This window comes from Cyrtonyx montezumae, unplaced genomic scaffold (genome assembly GCF_038088225.1).
Source record: "Cyrtonyx montezumae isolate F1298 unplaced genomic scaffold, pur_monq_1.0 scaffold_23, whole genome shotgun sequence".
NCBI lineage: Eukaryota > Metazoa > Chordata > Aves > Galliformes > Odontophoridae > Cyrtonyx > Cyrtonyx montezumae.
This window is the reverse complement of record NW_027071970.1, coordinates 9421913-9449068: the sequence shown is the minus strand read 5'-3', so window position 1 is coordinate 9449068 and position 27156 is coordinate 9421913. Positions and strand designations below refer to the sequence as shown.

The window sequence follows — 27156 nt, the reverse complement described above, 5'->3', positions numbered from 1 at the left end:
GCCTGCGCTCTGTTCTGCTGGGAGAGAGTGGTCTTGATGGAGAAGGTGGGTGTGTACAAGCTGCTTTCTGGCTTAATGTCCAGAGGAAACACTTCAGCTTCAGCCTGGTGGGGTGGACAAGGTGTGACATCAGGAAATTGTGCCCAAATGTCAGAGCTTAGTGGGGGGTTCTTCCAGCACCAAAGGCAGTGTTGTGTAAGTACACAAACAACACTATGAATTGCAAAAGGAGGAAGAAGGTTTACTTTCTGGAGTTTGGGAGAGGAAATAAATCCAAGGCCATGGTTTCTTTTTCTCTTCTCACCAGAAAGAAAAATGTCTAATGAATGTCTCATGTCTGAAATACTGGGCTGGATTCATCAAAGGGAGTTAGTAATTACCAAATTGAGAGAATCATGAAGCGCTTTTCTAAATTTGAAAGGCTCATCAAGAATAGATCAGGAGCAGGCAAAATTAATAGTTATGAGCTCATTTCCATAGAAATGGACTTATTAGCAACCATGCCAGCTGCCTAAAATTATAAGGTCTTTTCCTTGTGCTTGCAGGAAATAATCTTTTTTTATAAAAGTAATTTTGACTTTTTATTTTTTATTGCTCCTCTAAACTCAAACTGAGGTTTGGCAAAATCCTTCTTAACTGAGGAAAGACTTTACTGGCCAACAGAAGAAGTAAACTAAAAAGAGAAGAAAGATGTGGAAAGGGGATGTGATTTATAGTCCTTAGATTCCATCAGGCTCTTCCCAATAGTGCAGACTTACTTAAGAGAAAAATGGAATACGTCTCAAGAAAAAGCTGAAATAGGATGAAAGATAAAATAAGGTTTGGGGATTTGACAACTGATAACAGTATGAGTTACAGTCATCATCTCCTCTGTTAGTGGGTTTTCCCACTTACAGTGTTTTGTTTTCACCAAACATTTACACTTTGACAGTGACCACAAGGACCAGCATTGGTCACCTGATAAAAGACACACTGAGGAAAAGCTGGGGACTGGCCGTGTCAGGATGGGTTAACTCCTTTGAAAAAGGAGCACAGTACTGAGTATTGATGAGAGAAATTTAGATGCAGGTATTATGATGTGGATTTATCAGCGGATGGAGCTGATATAAATAAATTCTAACCTTTAAGGTCTTGCTTATGATTTAATTTAATTCTGTTTTTACTTTATCAACTTCCTTCCATTTCACTGGAAAAGGCAGTGGTCTCCCACACAGTATTGCAGGGGAAGGATAATAAATTGCAAGAAACATTAAGATAGTACCAATCCTCTTGCTAAGAAAAAAGCCTCTGCAGGAGATGCAGTGATGAGCAGAAAAACTCTACTCTGAGAAAACTTTTCAGATTTTATCATGTTTTTGTTACAGCTGTAACCCAGGAAGTGGCTCAGAACAAAGAGGGTGTGTTAGTTCATGGTGGTACTCCATGACCCAGATACTGTCACGCTTGGCATTGCTTGAAAGCTGAGTCTTTGTCCTGAGGAGGAAAAAAAGAGCCCATAGCTTTGAGAAAACCCATTGACCTGCTGTTCTGGAGGTAACTGGAAACCTGCTGGTGAACAAAGGGGTGCAGAAAGTTGAGCGCTTGCTTGCTGAAGCTACACTGTCGGTGGAGAAACTCTATGAGTGAAAGCTAACTGCATACAATAGGTCTTTCAGCAGAACTTCAAATGAGAAATGGACCCTTACTTAGTATTACTATCTCATGTTACACGCTTTGCTACCGAGATAAAACAGAAAGCAGTTGGTGAGCCCTGTTGTTTGTTCAGGCAACAATAAGGATTCTCCTTGGAAGCAGGACTGTCACATGTCTGGGAGGTCAGCTCTGCTGCAGTGTGCATGTACCATCAGTTGGATCTGAGGAAAGTTTCTGTTGCGTTGTTGCTCATTTCCAACCCAGTAGTGCCTGGTCATGTCTGTCTTTACATGGAACTTTTGTCTGGTGTAGCTCTCCAGTGAAGGCTCCTTACATTGCTAAGGATGCAGTGAAGGTCTTTGCATGTTTGTAGGGGTAGGAGTCATTTACTCCCAGGCATTACTTCGGCTCGCTTATAAAGGCAAGACACACATTTTCTTCTTACAGAGATCTCAGCCCTGGTGTTCCATAAAAATATAAAATCATTATTATGGTTACCTTGGGAATGTATAGAAGAAAAATGAGGAATACTTGAATGCATGACAGACAGAGCAAAGGCCCAACAGTGGGACATACAGATTTGATCGATCAGTGCAGTCTGACCTGACATTATTTGGACATTATTGCAGTGATGAATCCAAAGCAAAACCTTCTGCTGGTGTTTTGTTCAGAACTGGAAGCTGATTATGGATGTTTGTGAGTGACAGCTATTGGCTCGAACAGATTGAACCTCAACTGCGGATCCAGATGCACTTAACAGGGCTAATAACCACATCTATAGTTAATGTACAGCTCATCTCAACGTTTTATTTCTGCGTTGCGAGCAAATTCATTTTATGTAATGTAGATAAAACAAACTGCCAGAAGTGATAAGTGGAAAACCATGAAGTTGAATGCGCCACTGTAATGCCCACAGTGGTTACACTTTTTAACAGAACAGTCTTAATTACATCCATAGCAATGTGCAGTAGTATTTCTCTTAAAGAGTTTTGCTGGTTCCCTGGTTGGCCACCCAAAGATGCTTCTAGTTTTGCCTGAAGGTGGATATTATCTTCTGTCAGCATGGAAAATATTTATCCTCCAGGCATTGAAGCATATGTTTGTGTTGTTTCTTGTCAGAAAGAAAACATGTAAATCAATAATTCCTGCTCAGATTTTTTCTCTTTACAATGTGCCTTCAAAAACATATGGCAAAAACAGTTTCTTGCCTCTGTGCAGTAAAGAAGAGGAAGAGAATGTTTAAGTGTCTGTTCTTTGTAGCAACATACTGCAGCTCACTATGAGCACAGATCTTGGATCACTGCTATGGGAAGGAGCACGCCAAGAACGTGCCATGGGACAGGACAGAGAGTGGAAATACAGAGAGGGGTGATGCTCAGTGCTGCATATGCAAGCACGTGTAGGATTGGGGCAGGAACTGGGGTGGAGCACTGTAAAGTACCTTCTTTTATGGACAAGTAAAGCCCTGTATGCACAAAGATCTACTTTCTAAACAGGCCCTTGTTTATGGGTATGTTGATTGCTGTTGGTTAAATCTTGGTGTCTGTTTTCTTACCTGTAACTCAAAGATTAGAGTGCCCGACTTTCTAACATGAGGATTAATTATTAATATTTACATAGTGTTGGACCAGAGGAGAGTGCTAAGTGGTGGTGTTGTTTTAAGAAAAAAAAAAGTTATTTTTAGCGCATCTCTGAATGTAATGTTTCTTTACCTTTAAACTTTTAATTCTCAGATGAGAAATCTGTAGTGATCACTGCAGAGTTGCAAGTCAGCATCACTGACACAAAGAATACTTTCATGAACTGAGAACAAGGACAGCCCACCCCACATTTATCATCAAACTAATCTCTGCAAATCAATTTTTTTTTTCAATGAGATAAAGACAAGTTTGGGTTTGAAAGACTTGCTTTTCCAGAAATGCTCATTTCTGGTACAGCATGAGGAATGGTCAGTTCTGTTGTTTTGGAGCATTAATATTTGCAGCACTGTTATAATAATGTTATATTGAATAATTCAGCAACGTCTATACAGTGCAGTTCCCAGGGTTTTGGGCTTGTTCTATATGTTCTTTGTGATTACACGGAAGGAGTGCTTGAGTTTAGTAGGAAAGGCACATCTACGTAGGGGAGCTAAAAGATGTACTGTCACCTATCTATAAAGGATGGCTATTACCCAGTGTATAGCCCAATTTAGGCTTTTGTCTTCAAATCTGCATGTTAAATTTAATGGTAAATCCTCTGTTGAAACAAAAAGTTGGAATATATTTTGTCAGTAACATCCTAGGAATATTTCTTCTATGGACAATTTTTTTTTTCTTTTTTTTTTTCCAGAGCAAACATCACCTCCTACGAGATCCTGCAGATGGACTTTGAGATTGACAACACCAGCAGCCTGGCGGGGGCCCAGCAAATCACCTGGCAGGTGGAATACCCTCGGGACGATTCTCTGAGTGAACTGGTGGTCTCTGAGATCTTTGTCAGCCGAACTGTGTTTTCAGGAATTGTTCCTCTTGCAATGGTAAGTAACTTCTGCTGCTTCTTTTTGCTAAATGTTTCCGTTGACTCTCATTAGTATTCCGGGGAACGTGAACCATTTTATTATGTGCTACTTCCTATGCACCTGCTGCAAATGATTTAAATGCAAAAAATACTTTTCAATAATATTTTATTTACCTGATATGCCGTAATGGTTCCTAGGAAACCATTTGAGTCTTTTGTGTAAATCCTTTACTGTTTGTGGATTATTGGCCTGGTACATGGTAATAGCTCCTTTGGAGCCGTTGTCTTCTGGAGTATTAATGTGACTGCCGTGCATGTGCTCTAAGGGTAAATGTTGCAATTAGCTGGGACATTTTCAATGAAATAAATTATCATGCAAGTGAGGAGAAACTTCATTGCTAAACCAAACAACTGGACTGGTTACTGCTTTGCTTTTCCCTCGAGCGCCACACAGACCAGTGAGCTGCAAAGTGTCCATTTAACAAAAGGTCCTCTTGGAATTACAGGAAAAGGACAAACTACTTGGTGAAAGTTTAGGTGCTGGACATGTTTTCCAGGCAGGATTTAAGGTGTATAGATTCAGACAGCTCAAAGCTGATGATTTATTTAAAAACAAACAAACTAAAGTGTCTACTTCTTAAGTGCATCTATTCTTGAGGGGTCTATGGACATTTGGGTCTGATGGACATTTGTTTTAGTGCTGGAGCTTCAAGCTGACACCAATGTAGTGATTTCAGTGGGAATATTTTGGAGTACAGCTAGAGTAACAGTAGCTCTGTAAATTTGAGCTAGGCAGTTCTGAAGGCTGAACTGTTTTTTTCCGATCTTTCCCTCTGTCTATGTTGGTCTTCTTTCTGTTCTAATTAACCAAGGAATATTGGTATTTTACTCTGCATGGCCGCTGGCTTCTTCTAGTAGGGCAAAAAACAAGGGAAGATACTTCTAAAGGTAATCAAGGCCCTAAATAAATCTTATTTCCAGTTCCTACTGCCAAAGGCTACACTTACTGACAGCGAGGGATAGAGGAGAAATGATGTGTGAAAAAGTCAATAGAGAATTTTCTTTTAGTAAACAGTAAGCATGACTAGAGGAGATGAAACAAACCTCTAATTGTGTGGATGGAATATTATCAAGTAGTGATGTTGAATCAGATATAAAATAAAAACAACGTGGTGCGTGAACTGACTTGCACATAGCTTTGCTGGTTCCAAATGGATAGCACAGGTTTTGTGCCATGGAGAACACTGTGGGTATAAATGAAAAGCAGATCCAACCCCAAAACTCATTGTCAGCGCTGGATCAGAGCTTTGCTTCTGTCTCTGCCAGGGTTTGGCCAGGGCTTCACTTCTTCTCTTTGCAGTCATGGCATCTGCTTTAAGCTATCTCTAAATGTCCTTGGACAAAATCTGAGGCAAAACATGAATTTGAAGTGGAGCTAATCTCACACAATTTGTCATTATAAGGTAACTGTGGAGTAGAGCAAAAAGCTTTTATAGATTTATGACCTTACCCCTTAATTGGGGGTCTCATGTGGGCTGTTACTTGCTGCTGCATTTAAGCATCCCTCGCTGGCTTGACCCCAGGCTGGTAGAAGAACTGATGGCATTAGTGGCAGGAGCAGAGCTTGTATTTGCATTTCATCCCCTTATGACTGCCAGTTTGCATTGCTGCTCCACTTAATTGTCTCTGACTGGTGCGTGTTATGGCACTGTGTTGCCCAGACAGGGACAAAAGGAGCTCAAGAAGCATTTGGATGGTGCTCTCAGACATAGGATTTGGGTGGTGCTTCTGGGCCTCTTCCAACTCAGGATGTTCTGTTATTCCATCATTCTAAGATGTCTGCACTTCTGTAGGCTGCTTTGGGCCTTTTAACATGAAGGCATCTGCATCCATACTGTTTGGAGTATCTGTTCTATTGCTGCAGTTGATCATGAGTTTGTTTTCCGTGCTACTTTCTTAAACATGCGGTAGACAACAGAAAGAGCCACAGATGACTTGTTCTGTCATTGCATTGTGGTGGCTCTGGAAACAGCAGTTGGGGATATTTTCCTCATTAACAGCCTGATTTTTATTTTTTTTTCTTCTAGATATAAAGATGTGGCAGACTGCATGGTAACATTTGAATAATGGCTTGATGAGAAGAGCTGATTTCTTGCTTTAGTGGGTTTATGAAGCCCTTAACATAAAATTTGATGTTCTTAACATTTACATTTTGTAGCAAGCTTGAGAGGCATTTTTTGTTGCTTTTTTTCTTTTTTTTTTTCTTTTGCTTTGAGGTTTCTTTGTGAAGACAGAGCTGATTTTTGCACATTGTCTAGCAAAAAATAGCTCCTTATTAGTAGACAATCTTGCTGTAATGAATTGATATTGCAGCTTATTTCTGGCTAATCCTTTGGTGTCGAATCAGAAGCACTTTAATAGGCAGTTCTGAGGTGCACAGAAGGCAGCACGGCCAGGGAGATCTTCTCCAGGTGAGATACTGGTCTATCAACTGCTCTATGCTTTGTTCTGTTTGCGGGGTACCTGTAAATAAGCTGGGGGGGTTTATTTTCATTTTAGTTGAAAGAGGAGGACTTAAATACAATCAAGGGCTATTGGGAATTGACCCAGACTATCCATTTTCATTTGGATGATCCTCCATCTAATAAATTTCTTGACTGATTTATTGCCAAATCCAGCACGTTCAAAATGTGGAGATAAATAAAACATTAGCACTAATGAGAGAAAATGAAACCAAATTTCATGCTGGAAAAGAGTCCTTTTTCTGCATGATTGGACAATTCTCCCCAAGTCCTTAAGCTCCTTCTAATTGAAACCTCCCGTTTCCACAGCTGCACGGGGTCAGGCTGTTGGGATTTCCAGAGGAACAGCAGCCAGATGGAAATGGTGTAGTCCAGTGGTTCAGGGTTTGCTTCCTGAAAGTCGTCTCTCTCCCTCAGGGTGGGCAGTGTAGGCGCTGTGCTCAGTAGGAAAGCACACATGGAGGATGCAGTGGGAATGCAGACCATTGCTGGCTGACACAGCGAAGGAAGGAGAAATGGCAAATGGATGATCACAGTTGCATGCAGCCTACTGCTGTCTCAGGAGTGGGTTTGGGTGACAGCCGTGATAAGCCCAGTGCTGCAGGAAGGACCAGCTTTCTTTGTGGAGTTGTTTTTAATCTCCTCCTCTAGATCAGATACTTGCTGGGAAGTTTCAGTTCTATTGCACTTAATAGAGGATTGTGGTGGGGAAGGCTCTCCTTAAGCTGTGCTGTCATTTCCATCATCCGCAGCTGCTGAGACCTGTGCTGGAGAGGAACCAACCAAAGCCTTGTGGGAAAAAACATTGGGTTTTATGTGAAGATTGTTTTGAGGCCTGAAAAGGAGTAAGGGGGGAAATGGCACCTCTGAAACAAAGGAACACACACGAACTGCCCTTTTTGTTTGCCCATTCATGGACCCAGTACCTCTTAGCAGGTGATGAGCACCGGTTCAAAAACAATTCCAAGTGTGAAGCACTCACTGTACCGCTGGCACTGCTTCCAACCCTGCTTAGGAGCTGATCCCAGATGGTATTGCTGTGTGCATTTTACACCATTTTAGAAACAGATTGTTTATTTTGTCTGGTATTCACTCTTCATTGACTTATGCTGAGATGATCAAAGGGGATTCAGAGTCTTTCATACCTATTCTACCTCCTGTTTGTGTTATAAACTAAAGGACAGCGTGTGTCCTGGAAGTGCTGGTACTAATAGCCCCTCTTCTGTTCCTGGAAGGTCTTGTTTCTGTAGATAGAGCTGAACTGGAAAATTTACCCCTTCTGAGCAAAAAAAATCTTATTGATAGGATTTTGTAATAGGATATATTCATAGTCCTGCTCTCATATAGCATCAGAAGCATGAAAATACATGTATTGAGAGTAGGTGTCATAAGATGCCCCGATATAAAGATGTAGGGAAAAGTGTGATTCTTTCTGTTGCCTTTTTCAGACAGCTTTAGAAGTGGACAGTCAAATTTTAAGGGCATTGGACAACAGACTGAGAAAACACATAGCTCCCCAAACTGTAGGAACTCATTGGAATTGGAATAATTCTGATTATTTTAATCCCAGAAGCAGTACAGCTAGATTCGTGCTGAGAGGGAACGAGGGTATATCTGTGTTCCTCTATAAACACGACATCACAAATAATTCTAAATTCATTTTCCACAAATTGTCTCATGTAAAAGACATAATGCCACATTGTCCTGAAACTGCTGGCACATTTTCTGATAGCTGAAAGGGATAGGACAGATACATTTACAAAGGGAAAATAAATGCTAATTCCTAAAACTCTATGCAAATTAACAAATTATTTTTACTTCTAAGTGTGCTGTTATTATTTAGTATTTATGTAGCATTATGTATTTTCAGAACACTTTACAAGCATTAATTAATCAGACCTGAATAAGCTAAGCTTGATAAGAATGGAAAATTACATGGAAATTAAGTCACTCTTGCTCAGTTTCACCTGCTACTGAATGATGTGTGAGTCACTTTTCATACCCCTAAAGGTACTTCTTAAAACACTTAGGAAAAAATCTCACAGTAATACTGCTTAATATCTCTAAAAACGTTTTGTTTAGGAAAGAGGTAGGATTTATCCTGTCAAGAACTAATGACAGCACAGGAGAGTGGCTCTGAAGAATGTAAATGCTGCTTTATCATCTAATGCTGCACGTAACTATTTAAGCCGCTTTAATTCAGGTAAAAATGTATGGATGAGGGATTACTCCCTTAATTTGAAGCTTACTTGGGAGCTGGAATAGTTGACTCCAGGAAGTTGCTTTGGATGACAGTGGGAGGAAGTTTGAGTTTTGTCTTAATGTCTTAATGTTTTATCATAAATATTTAAGAGGAAAGAACTGCTGAGAAACGTGACCCATAGGAAGTGAGTGGGACTGAGTGCTATCCGAGGTGGATGCGCGCAGCCTTCCAGCTTGAGATCTGCTGCATGGTGCTAACAGGTTCCTAAAAGACCTTCGGGGAACGGAACGGCTGTTCAGTGATGCACTGTCAGATGAAAATGTCAGCTGCTCTGCTCCTTTGAGGCTTATTTGTTTTCTTTTTTGACAATAACCGTCTTAGGTAATTGATTCTTCCAACATCTGGTGTGCAGATTGACACGTGGAGCTGAAGTCCTCAAAAGTGTAAGAGTTATCCATTTTCATTGTGCCCAGCAGAATAAGAGATTGAGGGTGGAAAATGGAACTAAACCACTTTGGAAGGTCTTCTTGGTGCCACTGTTTTATTGTTAGTGGATATCAGAACCAGCCTTTTGGTATTACAACGATTAAATATAGACACTGCAGGGGATTTTTTTAAAGCAAACGCTACGGTCCTGAAGTCACATGTGAGCTGTGGATTGGTTGATGTCTTGTGAAGTGTATGTCCTGCTAATTATAGAAACTGATGGCACAGATAAACGCAGTCTGTCCAGCAGGGATGCAATCCTTAGTCATCTCCATTGATCTAAACAGATGTAGGCTGGAATTTCCATGGTTATAATAACGAGGCCATTGGCAGAGCCTGGCTCCTGGGTTACACGGAGCAAACACTTCACAGGTTCTGAGCCAGTCATTCAGGTTTCTGACATAAGCAAATGTGATTGGATTAATCTATTATCTAACTAACAGTTGGGGCAAAATAATAAAAAAAAAGGAGAGGAAACTCCAGTTATTTTAGAGAGTTTCTAGGCAACCAGGAATGTAGTCAAAGTAAAGTGCAACATACTGAAGAGATGTATACAACTGTTTCTTGGTTTGTTTGTTTTTTCTTTCGTAAGAAAACTCCAACTGAGGGTGAAGGCTTGAGGAACAGTAGGTTTAATAACAGATGAATCTCTAGTGTGCTTGTCTTATCTAGGAAAATGATGGTTTGGTCTGTGACTGGCATCACTAGTGCTTTAGATATACATGCCACAGAGCCTTTCTGGTATAGTAATAGGATTGTAATTCCCTGTCTGTCATTATTCTAAAGTGTTTTTCAAAGGCACCAATCAATATTTCACTGTTTCTTGCAGCCCCTCGGCCTGAAACATTTCTGTATATGTTAAAAGTATTTAATCATTGTCTTCAGAAATCTCGTTTTCTCCCCAAAAATGTAAGCTCTTGGTTGACTAATGGTTGACTAATGTTGTGAATCACTTAGAACCACAGATGGCTGTATATACTCTAGTAAGGTTTCTTTTAAATGGGAGCCTGAATAATAGCATCTCCAGTTGCTGCTAGCAAACGTGCTGACAAGAACACCCAGGAAAAATGGTCCTCAAAGATGCCCATTTCTATAATTCAGGCTGAAAAGGAATTGCTGAGTGCAACACTTTGCTTATTTGTTTTAGGAAAAGCAGGAATGCAGGGTGATTTATTTATTTTATTTTTTATGTGCATTTAGCTTTGGCTGCCAAGTAGCAATGAGCCATAGAAAGGCAAATGCAGCCTGGGAGGACTTTCATTCGTGACAGCTCCTGTGCCCTTCTTTGGAGAAAAGATTTCTCCTGCACATTTGTTTTAATTCAGTACAAGTTGAAGGATGTCTGAAGTCAGGTGAATTTGAGTGTCCATGTTTCTGCACAGAACGCTGCTGAATCCCACTATCAGAAAGGGAGTGTTTAATAAAAATAAAACAGCCTTTAAAGATTTTTATTTTTTCTCCAGAAAGCACTTTTGCTGATGGCAGTATAGCTTGCATTCTCATGCCAAGCAAAGAGTAGCACTGAGCCAAGATGGAAGCTGACCCAGCCTCCGACGGAGACTTACCTTCAGCCCGTTGTAATGAAGGAAATGTCAATGGCAGCAGCCACTTTTCTTCCCACTCTCTTGGGTCAGTTATAAAACCCCAGAATGCACAGTGCTGAAGTATCAAAAATATCAGACTAGGATTGGTCATTTCTAGCAAACCCCAGGTGATTAACAATTTTTTTTGAAGGTTGGTTAAGATGGATTTATGTGCACAGAGTCCCAAGTATGTTTATCTGTTGCACTTAGTGTGTATTTCTTACCTGAAATCATTCTGACCTTTGGCCTTCCAGTTCTCTTTGAAATGATGCACTATGTCTCTGTTTCACTTGAACCATGAGAACACGATTGCATCATTCAGAAAATTCACCACTGCAAGGGAAAAAAACACAGAAAAGTACATTCAGCAGAAAATAAATCTTCACCCTGGAAATATCAAGGACTATCAAGGTTGTTTTCTTTTTTTTTTTCCTTCTAAAGTCAGAATCTGAGAATCTCAGATCACAGATTTCAAAGTGTATTATAACACTGATTAATAGGAGCAGGCCTGAAGCCTTGAGTGTCCCCAAAACCCTACAGAGGAAGAATTTCCAAAGCAAATTAAGTACTGTAGAGAGGGGAAAAAAAACCACACACGCACAAAAAAGAAATTCTTCTTTTTCATTCTTCTGTTTCTCATGCCCACAGTGAGCATTCTGTGTCTCAGTAGCAGAGATAAGATCTTCTGCAATTATTACCATTGTCAAATTAATTGTTGTAGGGAATTAAGTAGCTTTGTTTTGTATGGCCGTTCTGACAGGTGCAGGGTGAACTTTATGGAGCAAGATTAAATTCAAAGAGATTTCTTGAAACCTAGCTGCTGAAATACAAGCCACTGAAGATGTTATTAAGTTGGATCCAGGGGAAGGCTTTAACTGTGCTGAAAGGAGTATGTGGGCATATCATCCAGAGTGCCCAAATGGGCTTTGTTCAGAGCTAGGAAATTTCAGTCTTCTTTGGGTATGAATATTCAGAGAAGCTATTTTGGATTAATCAAAATTGTTTAACAGAGGAAAAAACATCTTTCCTTGCAGTACTCAGCTGTTTGATTAAACTCGATTAAACAATGTGCAAATATTTAATTTTGGAAAAAAAGTATTTTCCTAAAGTAAAAATGTCTCATTTTGAATGCGGTAGGATAGTTTTAATGATGTCAAACTTCTTCGTTGATGTTCTTCCAAAAATGAAATAGCAGCCAAATCTCCTCTATTTCATGAAGTGTTTCAGTTTTGGCTGAACTGTGTTTTCCAAAGAACATCCCAATTTTTCCCTTTCACTCTCATTCTGGGCATCTGAACTCATTCTTGGAATTGCTCAGTGCCATTCATTATCCCATGTTCCTTTCCTTTGCTCAGTTCAACATACTCTGCCATTTAGTTCTTGGAGCAAAAATGAAAGAAATCAATAAAGAGTTTGCTATTGGTGGGACAAAAATAATGTCATTTTGACTGTTTCCATGAAAGCAATGTGACATGACAAATTTTAAGAAGCTCTGTGAATACTATTAATATTTATGAAGCACTCAAGAAAACAGCTATTGTGTGCCACGTCCATCAACGATAAGAACTGTATTCAACTGTGTTGGATGATAAACATTGAATGACAACAGCTAGAGATTATGAGTGGGATTTCATAGTCGTGTTTGATGCCTGCTTGGGTAAAAGCACCAAGTTATTCCACTGTGAACCAATAATTTTCTTTCATAAAATTAGATACACTTGGTGATATTTGTTACAACTGTCGTCCAAAACCTTAATGACTGCGCAGGACATGCTGGTGCCAAGTGCTTCAGAGGTCCTGTTGCAAGCTGCTCAGGATCGAGTCCTAAAGGTACTATTTTCCACTAATTCCCCTCTTGGAAATCACTCTGACGCTTTCATGATGGCAGTGGTTGACCACATATTGCTATTTGTTTGCAGTTTGGAAGAGCACTGATTGCTCCACAAAACGAAGGTCTCCCAGCCTAGCAAGTTGGCTTTGGATGTTCTCTTTTTAAAAACTTGCCAATCTCTCAACCACCAGGAGTGGGGCAGAGGTGCACATTCCCTACCAGTGCTGACCCACCTCCCACGCCATCACCTGGCTCCGTGTAGCATGCCCATCTCAAGTCTGTCTTTGTTTCATGCCACGTGTTCTTTCTGCCCTGCTTCTTCATTAAAGGTGCAGTGCTCATTTGGTCAAATGAAACCTGCACTGCACACCTGCATCTGTGGAATGGAATTTCAGTTCAGACTTGATTGACAAAGAGCAGTAGCGACTCTGGTGAGGAGTAATAAGGCTGTAAATAAGGCTGTGTTTGGAAGCATTGCCATGTTCTCCTTGCACGAAGGGTAGGAGGACATCCAGGTATTCTTGCAGCCAGCGTGATCTCAGGTCTCCCGGTTCCATCTGTGGAGTTACTATTCTTAGAAAACCCTCTCTGAGGATGCACAGGCACTAAATTCTTGTTAGAAGTAAGTGGTTCCAATAATAACTGCACAGAGGAAAATGCTGAGAGGTGCTCAGCAGCTGAGCTGCTGTGGCTATGCTGCCTCTGGAGGGCTGTTTGCCTCTGTTCCTTCAGGTTTGCTGCTTTTGTCTTTAGGAAGGATTTGCTGATGGGATCAGAGGGATCCATGGGTCCTTGGGCAGGCTGTTGGGGACAGGGACACAGAGAGCCTCTGGCAGAGTGATTGCAAGAGGGAAGGCACAAGCCAGCCTACAGTGATTTTTGGGAGCAGAGCAGACCCAGAACTGGAACCACACTGTGCTGAAGGGAGCTTCAAAGCTTTTATATTTTCTGCCTAAAACGAGACTCCTCTTGTTCCATAACACACCCAATCATTTGGCTCATCAATAACTTTTTCCAGAGTGCTCATTTTGGTTTTATTACCAATTAAGTTAGCATTCCAGTCTTGGGTTGTGGCGGATTGGCCACTAATTTAAACTACAGCCCTCATCAAAACAGCATCATTTGTAAAACGGAAGAAATCTCAGAGATGCTGAAATTATTGTTAATTAAGTCATCACATGAATATAATGGGCACACATGAACAAAATTTTGTTTGTTTTTGAACTGTTCTGCTAGCTGGAGAATGAGTCCTGTTAGGACTGTTTAATTGTCAGCCCATGTTTGTGAGATGTGCAGCGAGCTGGGTCCCTTCTGCATGAACTGATGGTGCATTGTGTGTACATGAGTGATACATACAGTTCTCCACTTATGCAAATGACTCATGTTCTTGCCAAACTGACACAGTGCCATATTTCTTGCATAAACATTGCTACGTGGAAAGCTTTTCTTTTTAAACATTTGTACTTAGCGCCTGATCAGGGCTGGTGTGGACCTTCACCTGGATCCTTCTGGTGTTCGTGGCCCCAGTATCAGTTAGGTTTGGTGATTATTTTACATGTAATTTCTGTTTTTTTAACTCAATTAAAATAGCATCGTAATGATGGAGCAGAGCAGCAATCAGAGAGCAGTGGGAGTTGTAAGGTAGCCTATAAGCAGCTATTGTTTTCACATAAATTTTTTCCAAAGGTGCCTCAGCTTTACTGAAAGCAGTGCACTACAGCTATATTAAGATAATCATGCAGTGCTTTGGGTCAGCTTCGTAATCTGTGTTGTTCAATTCTGAAGATCTTGAGTTAGCAGTTTCACAGCTCTGCCTCCAGAGGAGCTGGAAGGTAAAACACTGTGTTCTATATTTTGGTTGATTTCAGCCAGCAGAGGTGATGGCCTAACATTGAGCCTGAGAGATTCAGGTTGGATATTAGGAAACATTTATTCTTCAGAGAGTGTTGATTCACTGGCACAGGCTGGACAAGGAGGTGGTGGGGTTGGAGATATGTTCAAGAATGTGGGAGATGTGGCACAGAGGGATGTGGACACGGTGGAGTGAGCTGGGGTTGGAGAACTTGGAGATCTTTTCCAACCTCAGTGATTCTAGCACTCATCCCCATTCCTGCAAAAGGAGAAGCCACAAGAACTGAAGTTTGATAGGAAGGTATTGTGGAGCTGCTGGGTCACAGCAGCAGCTCAGTGTGTCACGTGTGGGTTAACGGCCCAACACACTTCACCTTGTAGAGGTTGGGGTGGCAATGTGAAGCATTTGATCTCAATTTCTCATTAGCGTGCATTCCTTCTTAGAGTATGGATGTCAAAATGCATTTGATCTGCTGCAGGGTTGAAACACTCATTGTTTCAGCCTCCATTTTGAGGCTCACCTAATTAAAATTGAATTTCAAAGGGAAAAACATAGCTTTGAATTCCTTGTCAGAGCAGGGAGTTGCAGCGGTTGCTTAGCCTTTTGCTTCTGGATTGCCGGTTCAGATCTGGTCAGGAAAAAATAATAACAGTCCCTGTGGTCTCCATAGCCTGTGTGCCATCATGTGAGTATCAAACCTCGAGTTTGAGTAATTCCATCCGATGGAAAGATATTCAGGTTGAGAACTATTCACTGAAAATAATTCTAACAAATGTGTGCATTTTCAGGTTGTCCTAACTGGTCATGAACGATTCACAGAGAGGAAAAGGAATGCAAAAATTCATCAAATAAATTATTCATTATATTCACTCAGCTATAGCTAACTGAATTGTCTAGACAGCAATTACTAATTTTTAAGCTATGGATGTTCACATAACACTATTGTGTGGATAGCTTCAGTATACAGTGACTTGAGATAATATTAATGGATATAAGGCAGCTAGCAAATGATTTTAACTGGGAAATTATATTGGATTTTTCTATTGAACTTCCATGAAATACTGCATAAATATTGAACCTTCTTAATGTTTTTCTTCTGTGGTAAATACAGGCACATACATTTCTGTTTAATTTGATCACTGGATAAGCAAACTTTTTTATTTCTGCTGTAAAATTCTCCAAAAATCCATTAAATTCAGAACACAGCAAGTGTCTACCAGGACTGTGATGCACTAATAATAATTTTCTGTTCCAGTGATGGTTTTTCACTGAGTAGTTGTATGATTCCTTAAGGAGACAGCAGCACTCAGCAGTAGTACAGGGCTAGACTGGCAAGGAAGAAAACTTTCTGGTTTTAATCCTTTGACTTGGTTTCAGAAATGTCAATTATTATTAAAGTTAATTAGAAAGTCATAGAAAATTAGAAAATCAGTAAATTTTATAATCATAATCAGAAAATCGTAAAGTCAAATGGATTTGTTACTGAAGCACATGCCCTGCAGACTAACTGCAAGTTAATTTCGTGGCACACTGTTAATTGCTTGAGTTGATCAGAAGCTCTTCCATTTGATTCCAGTTGATCAGAGCTTTTCACTTTCTTACTTAAGTAGCTCACCCTTAAGAAGACAAGAGCTGGAAGCCCAGATAAATGATTGGATGCAACACAAAAACTAGGACATCATTAAAAAGTATTTGCATGAAATTTTATTTTCATGTGTGTTACTTCAAGCAATATCCTTTGGGGCATGGTTTATAGAGTGGCACATTAAAAACCATGTGTAGCTCTCGTTAACCCTCATACAAGCTGTGGTTCTTAGTGCTATCTTAGTGCAATTTGATTTGATATTTAATTGCAGTAATTTAATTAATGGTACTGTAAATAAAAAGGCTGAGTTCTACCCTCCTACACGCACATATGCACAGCCAGCAGCTCCAGTGGCTCCTGTGAGACTTAAATTTATGCATCTTCAAGCAGAATTTAACCCTAAGGATGTATGATAAAATGCCCAAATCCCAGAATGACACTGTGACTTGTTTGCATTGGAAATGTTGCAGCATTAGTTTGAGCTTACAGGAAGAGCGTGGCATGGAAAAACAAACCTGTGTATTTCCCTCTAATGCTTGTAGGCAGGATAGGTCATGGAATTGCCTCCTTTTAATAGGACTCCATTTACAAACAGTTTACAAACAGTTATTAATACTTTTTTAATTAATTGGGTAATTGCTACAAAATCCAAATGGCCCAATGAGCTACTTATGAGCCATAGCTTATAGGTGTTTATGACCCTTCTATTGACTTGGCCATAACCTTTGCTAACACATGCTACTCATGTCTTCTGCACACTTGAAGTGCCTATTAAATATTGATTAGTCTCTTATAAACCATTTATAAATAGAAGCATGTAATATAAAATGTAACATAAAATCATTAAGGCTACATGGTGTGCAAGTTAATAGTAGCAATCTTGAAAAATTAGTGAGTGCATGAATTAAGCAAATTGTATCCATAAACTCTTTTCTAATACGAGACAGCAGAGCTCCCATTGGAGTTAGTGATGGCTCTTAGTAAAAAGCACTTTGTGCTTTTAAATAACCTATTTGTAAACAAGAAGTGCAACACAATGCAACTCCAGATCTGCCAAATAATGCTGATTCCCTTTGCTATGGTTTTCAGAATAGACTAGGCTGATAGCTACAAATATTTACAGGAAGGAGGAGGATTGCGGTTATGGAAGAAAGGTCCATGTTCCCTGGTGTTGCTACTATGAAACAGAGATGTTCTGCTGATGTTAATGGAATTATTGCCTCTCCTTCATATTTAAATCACTGGCAGCTGCTCCTAAATCAGCCCTGGTACTGAACTGAGGTCAACGTGAGCAACATCCCACATCAGAATAATGCCACGCTGTTAAGCTTGGGGGTAAATCGAGTTGATGTCCTTCTAACACTCAAGTGAGAACCTTTGCCTGAATTTGCCATGGGTTTGTACTTCTGTTTCACTTGGTATTATTGCAAATACTCTTGCCATATTTACAGTGAGTTTTTATATGGAAATGGCACTTGACCCCTAAGGACAGATCAGATTTGTGTCACCACTGTCCTGTTGTGGTTAACAGGATATTCAGACAGACCAGGGTCAACTCTGGGCCTAAGAGTAACACACTCAGTAAACCTGCAAAGCACTGACATTTTGAGGGGGAAGGACAAGCACAAAACCCCAGGCAATAAAGCAATCAGCAGGCCTTTTTGTTATGCAGAGGATAAAATCAGATAGATGGAAACAACAATAACACAACAATGATTCAAAGTGCTTCTTTCAAAACATTTATTGCAATTTCCAGCTGCTTCTCCTCTTTGTCACATCTCCCTTCTCAGCTAAACAGCAGAATTTGTGAGGCTCTCACTTTGCCTTTGACGTTTTTTAACTTGTTACTCAGTGTCTGTATCTGACCTCCAGCTCTTAAAAGCCCAGCAATTAAGCAAATTCCAAAGAGGATTACAACTGAGAATCAGAGGGTATAAAAGTGATTTAGCATGGAGTGCTGAGCATGACAAATCATTTTTGTGCCTAGGCCTTGCTTTTCTGAAATGAGCTTCATTTAGAAGCACAGACTGACGCGGCCGTGTCTGGGTGCCAAGTGTCAGTGCAGCCATGCACCTTCTGCAGTTGGCTCCTGAGGGGCTTCCTGAGTCTGAAGGACCTTCCATAGGACCAACTGCCTCCATGGTCATCAGCTTCGTTCTCTTAGGAAGGAATACACTGTCTCATCCGTGTGCAAACAAAACTCCCAGGTTCTTTCCTTCTCTTTGCCTGAAAGCATCATGTTGTAGGATGCAGGGGGAAAGCAAGAGGTAGGCTCAGGGTTCCTGATTTCTGCCAGGTGAGACAGTGAGATGTTGATGCAAACAATGACAAAGAAAAGTTTCTTCAATGCTTCAGTGATGGCTGTTACTCTGAGAGAAGTTTGGCTTAGGTGTTCCCTGTTGGTGGAGGTGGATGATGCTTCATTGAGAAATGAAATCTCTCATATCATGAAGGGTATTAGCATGCACGTGTGTGCTTGCGTGTGCCTGTGTATTGGGTTGCCTTGGAAACGAAGGGAGAAAGCATCACGAACCAGAACATGCTTTCCATTTAAGGAACTTTGTTCTATTATAAAGCTACATGCAAAAATAATGGCATTCATTCATCCATTCCATAACGTCTTACTTATGGCAGACAGCAGCGTGAGAGTGCAGGTCTCATGTAAGGTGATGGGAAGCCACTTGATTTCATCACTGAGCATCTTGCTGAGTAAACGAGTTGACGTTGGTGAAGTTGCTAATAACGTGGAGAAAAAAAGTACAAAAATTGTGAAAAATGTTGGCAGTGCTCCTGATGTGCATTGAAGTCACTAAGATGTGAAGTAGACCTGGAAGATACACACTGAAAAACAATGCAGAGAAGTTTACCTTATATATAGGAACAGCTGTTTCAGCATATTGGCCTCGAAGGCTCAGTATGTTGAAACAGCTGTCCGAGTGTTTTGGAGGTTAATCTGCTCTGTTAATCACCATGTCCTTTTATTTTTTTTTCCCCTTTAATTTATAGTAATGTTCATACCACTCTTTGTGGGCATGGGGACAGATTGGTAAATACAAAGCTTTAGTCATCACCAAAATGCATATTGGAAAACCTGTGTGTGGGAAAGCTGTCTTCAGACTGACACTGACTCTCAGGTAAATACAAGTTGGGAACACAAAAGCTAATCTCAGCATCCAGATTATGGTAGTTTGCTAAATTTCAGGGCAGAGCATGGTTAATCAGAGTCATCAGCAACGCTTTATGAATGAAGTCCTGGAACCCAGCACATTTTCCATGTGTTTGGTCCCATCAAATTGCAATCACTCTCAGAAAAATCCTCTAGCAATCCATGTGACCAGAAATAGATAAAACCTAAACATCACTTCCTACTTTTCTAAATCTTTACGTATCATATCCCACTCCATGTTTCCTGTCATTTTGTTTTATTTTATTTTTTAAATGAAATGTAGGGTTTCTGGGTTTGCTTTCCCCACGAGACCATTCTGCATAAGTGAGAAGAATATATTGTAAAAGCTGGGTGCTGAATGGAGTTTAAAGCCTGCAGACAGAGCTGCTGGATGGCAGCCTGGGATAGGCTTCTGCTTCACATGGCCAAGTCTGTGTCAGGCTGCTGCCACCCCTCAGTGCAAGAGCAAGTGCTCAGAGCAAGCTCACCTCGTCTTCTCTTCCACTCCCATCTCAGCTTGTCATTAGGAGGAAATAGGATTGCAATTTCATTCTGGGTTGTTCTCTGTAATAGATTTTGTCACATTGCAGTGGATGTGCATACTGGAGTTCAATTACAACATTATTGAGGGAAAGATCCTAAACTAAATCAACAGCTCACACAATTACCTCTGATAATGAATGCCAGGTATTGCTTCATTTAAGAACATACAACCTTTAGACAGTTTATTAAAGTCAGTGTCATTTAACAAGAAAAAAATGAAACAAAGCAGGAAAATGTTTGTTGTAGTGGCTGGTCTTAGAAGAACAGCTATAGTTGACCACCTTGTGTTGTATTGGTCATGGGAACAAACGTTTCTTACTCAGAACTAGCCTGCAGTGAAGCATGACAATGTGGGTTGGAAGCAAATTTGCAGAGCTGGTTCTCAGAGAACTGTAGCACAGATGGTGAATACAATGGGGCTTACGGACAAATGGAAAGTGGGGGAAAAAAAGGTACTTTCTTTTGTCGTGTTTCTCACCTGTGGGAAGTACTGGCCCATACCTGTGCCATGTGAGCCCCTCAAGCACTGAGGAGGTGTGCTGCCATCCAGGAGGGAGAACATGGCTGAATACTGTATGGTGTAAGAAGGGGAAGAGAAAAAGCCAACATGGCAAGAAATGGAAGGCGAGGTGCCCTTGCTCCTTGCAAAGCCATAATTGTATAGGGGTGCTTTCAAGTGAGAGCGCTTTTGAGCTGGAATTCTGTGATGCATTTACGAAGGCCTTGAGATGCAACACTCTCTCCTCCTTTGTCATTCCTTCACTAAAATGATGTGTCAAAATGCCAGAGAACTGTATCTTTTCTTAAGCTCCATCTTCTGTAGTAAAAAACAAACAAACAAAAAAAACCAAAAAACCATATTCTTTTGTATTTGTCTGTCCCTGTAGCAGGAGCAATGACTATACAGCAAGAGGACCCCATCAGCATCAGTACAAGAAAGAATAGGGTATTACACCCAGCCTTCTTCCTACCTTACAACAGTAAACAATTTGAAAGTCATACTGCAAAAGAAATACGAGTACTATCATTTGGAAATTTGCCCACTTTTAGAGAGAAAGGAAGGAATGAATAGTTAACACAGCCGGTTTTAAGGAAGATAAATTTCCTTAATGGATGAAAAATGGCAACTATTCATTCTATTTGAACAGTTCGGTGATGGTGATCTAATTTCTCCTTGCCAGTGAGTTGGGCTGTGTAGTCATTTCATGTCAAGTAAAATGGCAGCAAATGGGGGACATTTTCCTCCTTCAAGATAGTTCTTGTAGATGAGTTCTTTAACATGAAGTGGGTAATTCTCTTTTTACTCACTTCCTGTACCTAGCTTGTCTTTCTGGAAGGTAGGTATTTTTCACATTGCTCCTAATGTAGCAGGTTTTAAAGAAATAATTGTAAAGTTTGAATTGAATAATGCCTTAATGCCTTTTAAAGGGCAATTATGAAGGTAATTCTTTGGATGCAAAGATAGAAGGTCTTTTTTCATCTTCCTCCCATCCTTCATTGCTTTTTGTTGGGACAGAAAACAGATCAGCCACTACTTTGTGTACTTTGCAGATGTCCTAAAACTAAAAGTTTTGAAGTTACTTTGGAGTCTCTGCTTGGACTGAGTTTGAGCACAGAGCTAAGGGCAAGCAACCGTTGTTAACATTCTTTATCAAAGAAACATGCTGTGATTTTGATACGTGCTTGCTTGCATAGAATCGCAAGTGTAGACCTTTGTATGCTTACAGAATGCTTCTATCAAAAACCAATAATACTGTCACTTTCTGTTCCTGAGAAGCATTAATGTCACCTTCCTTGTCTGCTCATTGTCTTGCCCCATTTCAAACCACCTGTGGGACAGAATCAGAAGCCCTCTTTGAATGGAACATTCTGCAGTAGTTTCAGATGAAGAGGTATTCTGTGATTTTCTCTTGAGTGCATGTGGTTATCTACAGCACTGGAATACACGCTAGTATGCTGTTATCATTTTCCACTTAAGAAAGGCAGCAAGTGAGACAGTCTTTCTTTCCTTGCATCTGTTAGTGGGTGCTTTATTTGTGACCATCTATATTTCTTTACAATCACTGGCATTTGTTTTGCTGCACAGCTGAATTTCAGTTAACCAACCAATAAATTAACTGTTTGAGATGTTGCGTGCTCAGCATTTACAGCAAAAAGACCATTTGGTAGGAAAAATGAGGGAACTGGTATTTAAACTGTGCAGAACCAGCAGTGGGTTTGATTGTAATCTTGCAGGAAAGAGATGGATCTAGGACATGGGAAACGGGGTTCAGTTTCTCGTTGTGTCATTGGTCTGGTGATATCTCTCTGCCTTGATTTTTGAACCGTAAAATGGAGATAACCATCTTGTCCCTTGCAAAACTGAGAGCTGTTTTTGAAGCTTTGTTGAAGGATATGATGCTATATGGAGTAAGTTGAATTAAACATTCAGTATGTAATTTTTAGAACAGATGAAGGCCATATGGGAAAAGATGAAAGATTAAATAGTTTGATCCTGATTTCACAGGACTTTTACGTTTGTGTAGTTTCATGATCTTTGCTGTAATTGCTCTCTTGCACCAGTCTAGCTGGGAGCAGAATACAGTCTTTATTCAGATGATGTTCTTCAGTTATTTACTTTTTTATTATTCAGTTATTTACTTTTTTCATTACTTAGGATGTTCTTCAGTTCAAGGGTCTGTGTCTCCCCGGAGCTGATGGACTCTGGAAGAGCACTGTAGTTCTGAAAGCAGTGTCTCAACTTGTGAAACACAGATGATATTGTCCTGTTCTGTGGCAAATACAGACGCCGTGCTGAGAAATTCAATCATGAAAGATAAAAAATGGGATTTCATTCTAGACTTGAATAAAGCAGAGATCATTCTTTATAAAGTGGAGCAGAAAAAGAAGTAATCAGACATAAAGGCAGGATGGGACTGACAGCACTTCTGAACGGGTACAAAGTGAACAAATAGAAAAATAAAAATGAAGAGCAAATATGCAAGACATGTAGAATCAGGGGAAGGAAGGTAGAACCTTGAGCTCAAGGACATGGGGTGTACTGTGGGGGATGCTCTCACTATCAGGGAGTGAAACACCAGCAAGCTCTGAGCTTGCACCTGTGGTAATGACTGCTGTCTGAGCTGGCTACAGGCATGTCCTCTTGCTTTGTGTTTTTTGCTGCACCTAATACAGCAGTAGGCAGCTTTGTGAAGTGAAGTAGATAAAAAGCACATCTGTAGAAGTCCGTGTCGCAGTTAGGAATCGTGCAGTGGTGTAAGTATTTGTGAATGTTGTCCTAGGAGTAAATAACAGAACAGTAATGGATAGATACTGATTGTTTGTAATTGAAAACAGGGAGGAATAGAGTTCTCTCCTCTAGCCATCGAGGCTAAGCTAGACATCTGAGCCCTTTAACAGGCAATAGAGAGAGATAAAACTTCAGTGTCACTTAATGCTGCCCTGAGATACGTGGCTGAGGCAGCAGCTGCCAGGGAGGGAATGGCACACTGCGGGCACCAGGGGGATCACTGGTGACTCTACATTCCTGGGCAAGCTATTGTGTGGGTCTCTTCTGTTAGATCCATGTTCTTTGGAAAACAATATCTTCCTTTTACAGGACAATGATTGTGAGTATCCAGCAGATCTTCATTCCATTTTAAACTCCCTGGTGTGCTTCTCAAGCACAGTCAGTGAGTATATGCATTTAGCTCTGTCCTGAGAGCATGGTTTGTCATTGAATGTATTTGGTACATTATGAGCTCAGGTTTACACCAGTACTTGAACAGTACTCAGGGAGAAGATACAAACCCAGTTCTCCTGAACTCCTTCAATGAATGCTGGACAACTGTCTACTATTGGGAGATTTCTGAGGACATTGCACTGGAACAGGCTTCCCAGGGGGGTGGTTGAATCACCATTCCTGAATGTGTTTACAAACCGTCTGGATTTGGGACATGATTTGGCAGTGGGTTGTTCGAATTAGGGTAGGTTGAGGTTGGACTTGATGATTTTGAAGGTCTTTTCCAACCTGAGCAATTCTGTGAATCTGTGTCACAACTGCTTTCCCACATATTTTGTTTTGCTCATAAAGGGGTATTGTTATGCCATAGCTATCGAGTGAATGGACGAATGTGTGCCAAAGGAGAAAGAGCCATGCACCTTCCTTGAGTGGATGCTCCTGCAGGATGTTAGGAAGTCACAGAGATGTGCTGTAATTAAATTGTGCATTCTTCTATAGTATTAAACAGCTGTTATTACAGAAGGACGTGGATTTCTGCCCAGGTAGCGCTCATGGTAGATGATGAGCACACAGATTGCGGCAGTAAACTCACATGATAAGCAACCTTATGTTTCGGTGTCTGTAATTTTGCACTTGTGAAACTGAAGCCTTTTCAAGCTGGCGAGTTGCCAGCTCCTCCATTGCCCCCATAGCGTAGAATTTCCTTTAAAAAAAAGCCAAAACAACAACAACAACAAAAAAAACCCTTCTTTCAGCCTGCTTCTAAAGGAATCACGATGAGTAGGAAAGAAATTCTTTGAAATGGTTACCAAGAATGTTAAACGTTCTGAAACTGGTGGGACAGAGATAGAGGAACAAAACCTCATGTTGACCATTAAAATGTACCTTTGATGACTGTTGACACTCAAGTGAATCCAATCATTACACTTCATACAGACAAAATGTGGCCTTCCTAGATTCTTCAGCAGGAAAAGTCTTTGATGAATGCTCAGGTGATTGTTTCATGGTCATTTGAAAATAATTATTTCTTTATTAGTTCATACTGAAGTGTATGTCACTGCACATGAGCAGACAGCTCTTCTCATTAGGAATCCTCTTGAGATTAGGGAGATATAATTTGATTTCACAGGGAGGTGGCCCACGAATTTATTAACCAACAGAATATGGTCTTGTTTTTCTGGAATGAAAGCAGGGAAAAACCAACAACATTAAGTGATCTGTGACACTCTATTGAGAACAACTGGCACAGCTCTATCAGATGAATGCTCAGGTGAGTTGCAGATTGTTAAACATAGTGCAAATTCCAGTGTGGGTGATTAGCAGAGTTTACCATAATAATCGTAGGCTGACTTCAGGTTCTTTATTTCATAGCATGCTAAAAAGCTCAGAAATGCAGGCCAGGAGCTCTTGGAGTCTGTATTCTCCCTGCAAACAACTAAAATCAGATGTGTGATAGCTGCTCTTCAGCTGTAAGAATTTCCCATTTCTTCTGCTTTAGGCATGTACTTTGGAGTGATGGTGTCATGATGTTTAACATAGGTTTGGAGAATAAAGTCTACTGGGACATAATGGGCTGAAGCAAAATAGCAGGAGCTCGGCCCCATGAAAGGTCTGCTGCTGATGCAGAAGGCAGTGGTACTTAGCTGAGCCAGTGGAGACTGCCTGACAGGTTGCAATTACTTCTGCCAAGTGCACCAGGCTGCATTCTGAACCTTTGCTTAATGGGGGCAGATCTGTTCTGAGTTATGAAAAAAATAAAATAAAACTGCCTCAGGTCCTAGATATGACAGTGTCTGCTTCTAATCAGGTTTCACCTTCAGCAGCAGCTTTTGCTTATTCATCCTACATAAACCTCTAAATGAGCAGAATTTACATCATAAAAAAAAAAAAAAACCACACATGGAAATGGCATAAATCTCAACTTTAGTTCTGACAAACTCCAAGGCAGAGTTTCCGCTGTCTGATCACGTTTGCCAGGTACACTCTGCTAGGATAAGAGCTTCCTTCAGTGTACCTGTGGCAAAAGGACAAGTTAAAGAATGAGATTCCGCTTTGGAATCTGTATCATGCTTTTTTGTGCTGTAGCAAATTGTTTTTTCAGCCTGCACTGTAATAGGCATCCAGAATAATATTCAATTAGGCTAATAGTCGCTGCTTACATTGTTCCATAAGAATCAGTGATTAAGAACTGCTCTGTATGGTTCAATCTCCATTAATTAATTTCCCCTGCAGAATATGTACACCTGCCTGTTCTTCCTTGGGGATCTCAAATGTAGTAAAGCTATTTTGCAGGTAAACAAAGGAGGTAAAGGATGACCTTTAACTCTGACAGCAGCATTTGTGATTTACCATCTGCCACAACTGATGACTCCTGATAGCAATATACTTGATAAAAGCTGAAATGAGGAAACAGCTGGAGACAGAGGAAGTTGGAAGGGAGTGGGAATGAGCTTTGAGCAGCAGGTGTGGCATAGTGGGGCAGAACTGTAGGATCATAGTCATCAAGGTTGGAAAGTCCACTAAGATAATCTAGTCCAACCACCAGCCCATTGAAGGACTTGTGTATGGCTCTGACACCTAAAAACTTGTCAAGCAACTGATTCCACAGATGAGTCTACAAGTGAAATGATATTTGCAGGATAAGGAATTAGCATTGTTCAGTCCTTCATTAAGTGGGATTGCTGGTGCACCCACACCACCGACCACCAAAGTCACGAGCATTGCTGTGGGTATGGCTCCTTGAATGATGTGGACTGGGTGTATAAAAGTAGGGACGAAAAATGGTAAAGAACAGTGTGAGCTCTTTGTAAAGATTGTTTATGCGTTTAATAAACACAATCTCAGTTGTTTGTTCTCACCACTGGGTTGCAAAATGGTAAATCTTACCTGATAAAATGGTGGTACACAGAAATAGCTTTCTGGCAACCAGACTTCATTAATATGTATTGGAAAGCTAAAACAGTAGTCAGCTATGAGGGGGGAAAAAGTACAGAATAGCTTTGGATTATAATAATTTCAGCAAAGCATCTAATTTATATATTAAGCTTGCTTAATGGGCTTATATTGCCTTGCTCTTTGATCTGAAGAAAAAGGTGCTGAATAATTTATCAACTATAAAAAAAAAAATCCCCTGGTCCAGCCCACACGTCACAAGCTCCCCTATAATTTACATTTTCAAAGAGATGCCATTTCCAGGCAGGAGAACTGGTTCCTAAAGATTCCTTCCAGTGTTACAAATGAATTTTTACGAGGTACACTCTGGGGAAAAAATAATAATGAAGCAATGCAATTCTGCAGACAAATGTTTCAGGTCTATGCTTTCCTCACTGAAGACAGTCATTTCAACTAAATGCCAAAAGGCATTTAGCTGTAACATTTGTCAGTGGAATAGGGTTGGCTTTAGGTTTACCTCCTGATTTACAATTGAGTGTTTATTGGGTTTGCTGTACTGTAGCATGTTTTGTTAACCTCTGAAAAAGCACATCCAGCTTGTGTATTAATCACGAGGATGATGTCTGTCACAGTAAATTGGG

The 27156-nt window shown here is 40.4% G+C and overlaps 1 protein-coding gene across 1 annotated transcript in view; it reads left to right on the top strand.

The window, feature by feature from the left end:
* The window catches only part of LOC136050297 (transmembrane protein 132B-like), a 134773-nt gene that overhangs the window by 71270 nt on the left and 36347 nt on the right, over window positions 1–27156 (top strand). The window contains exon 3 of the mRNA XM_065739111.1: window positions 3964–4150. Within this exon, the coding sequence (XP_065595183.1) occupies window positions 3964–4150 (187 nt within the window). The remainder of the gene's footprint in view (window positions 1–3963; window positions 4151–27156) is intronic.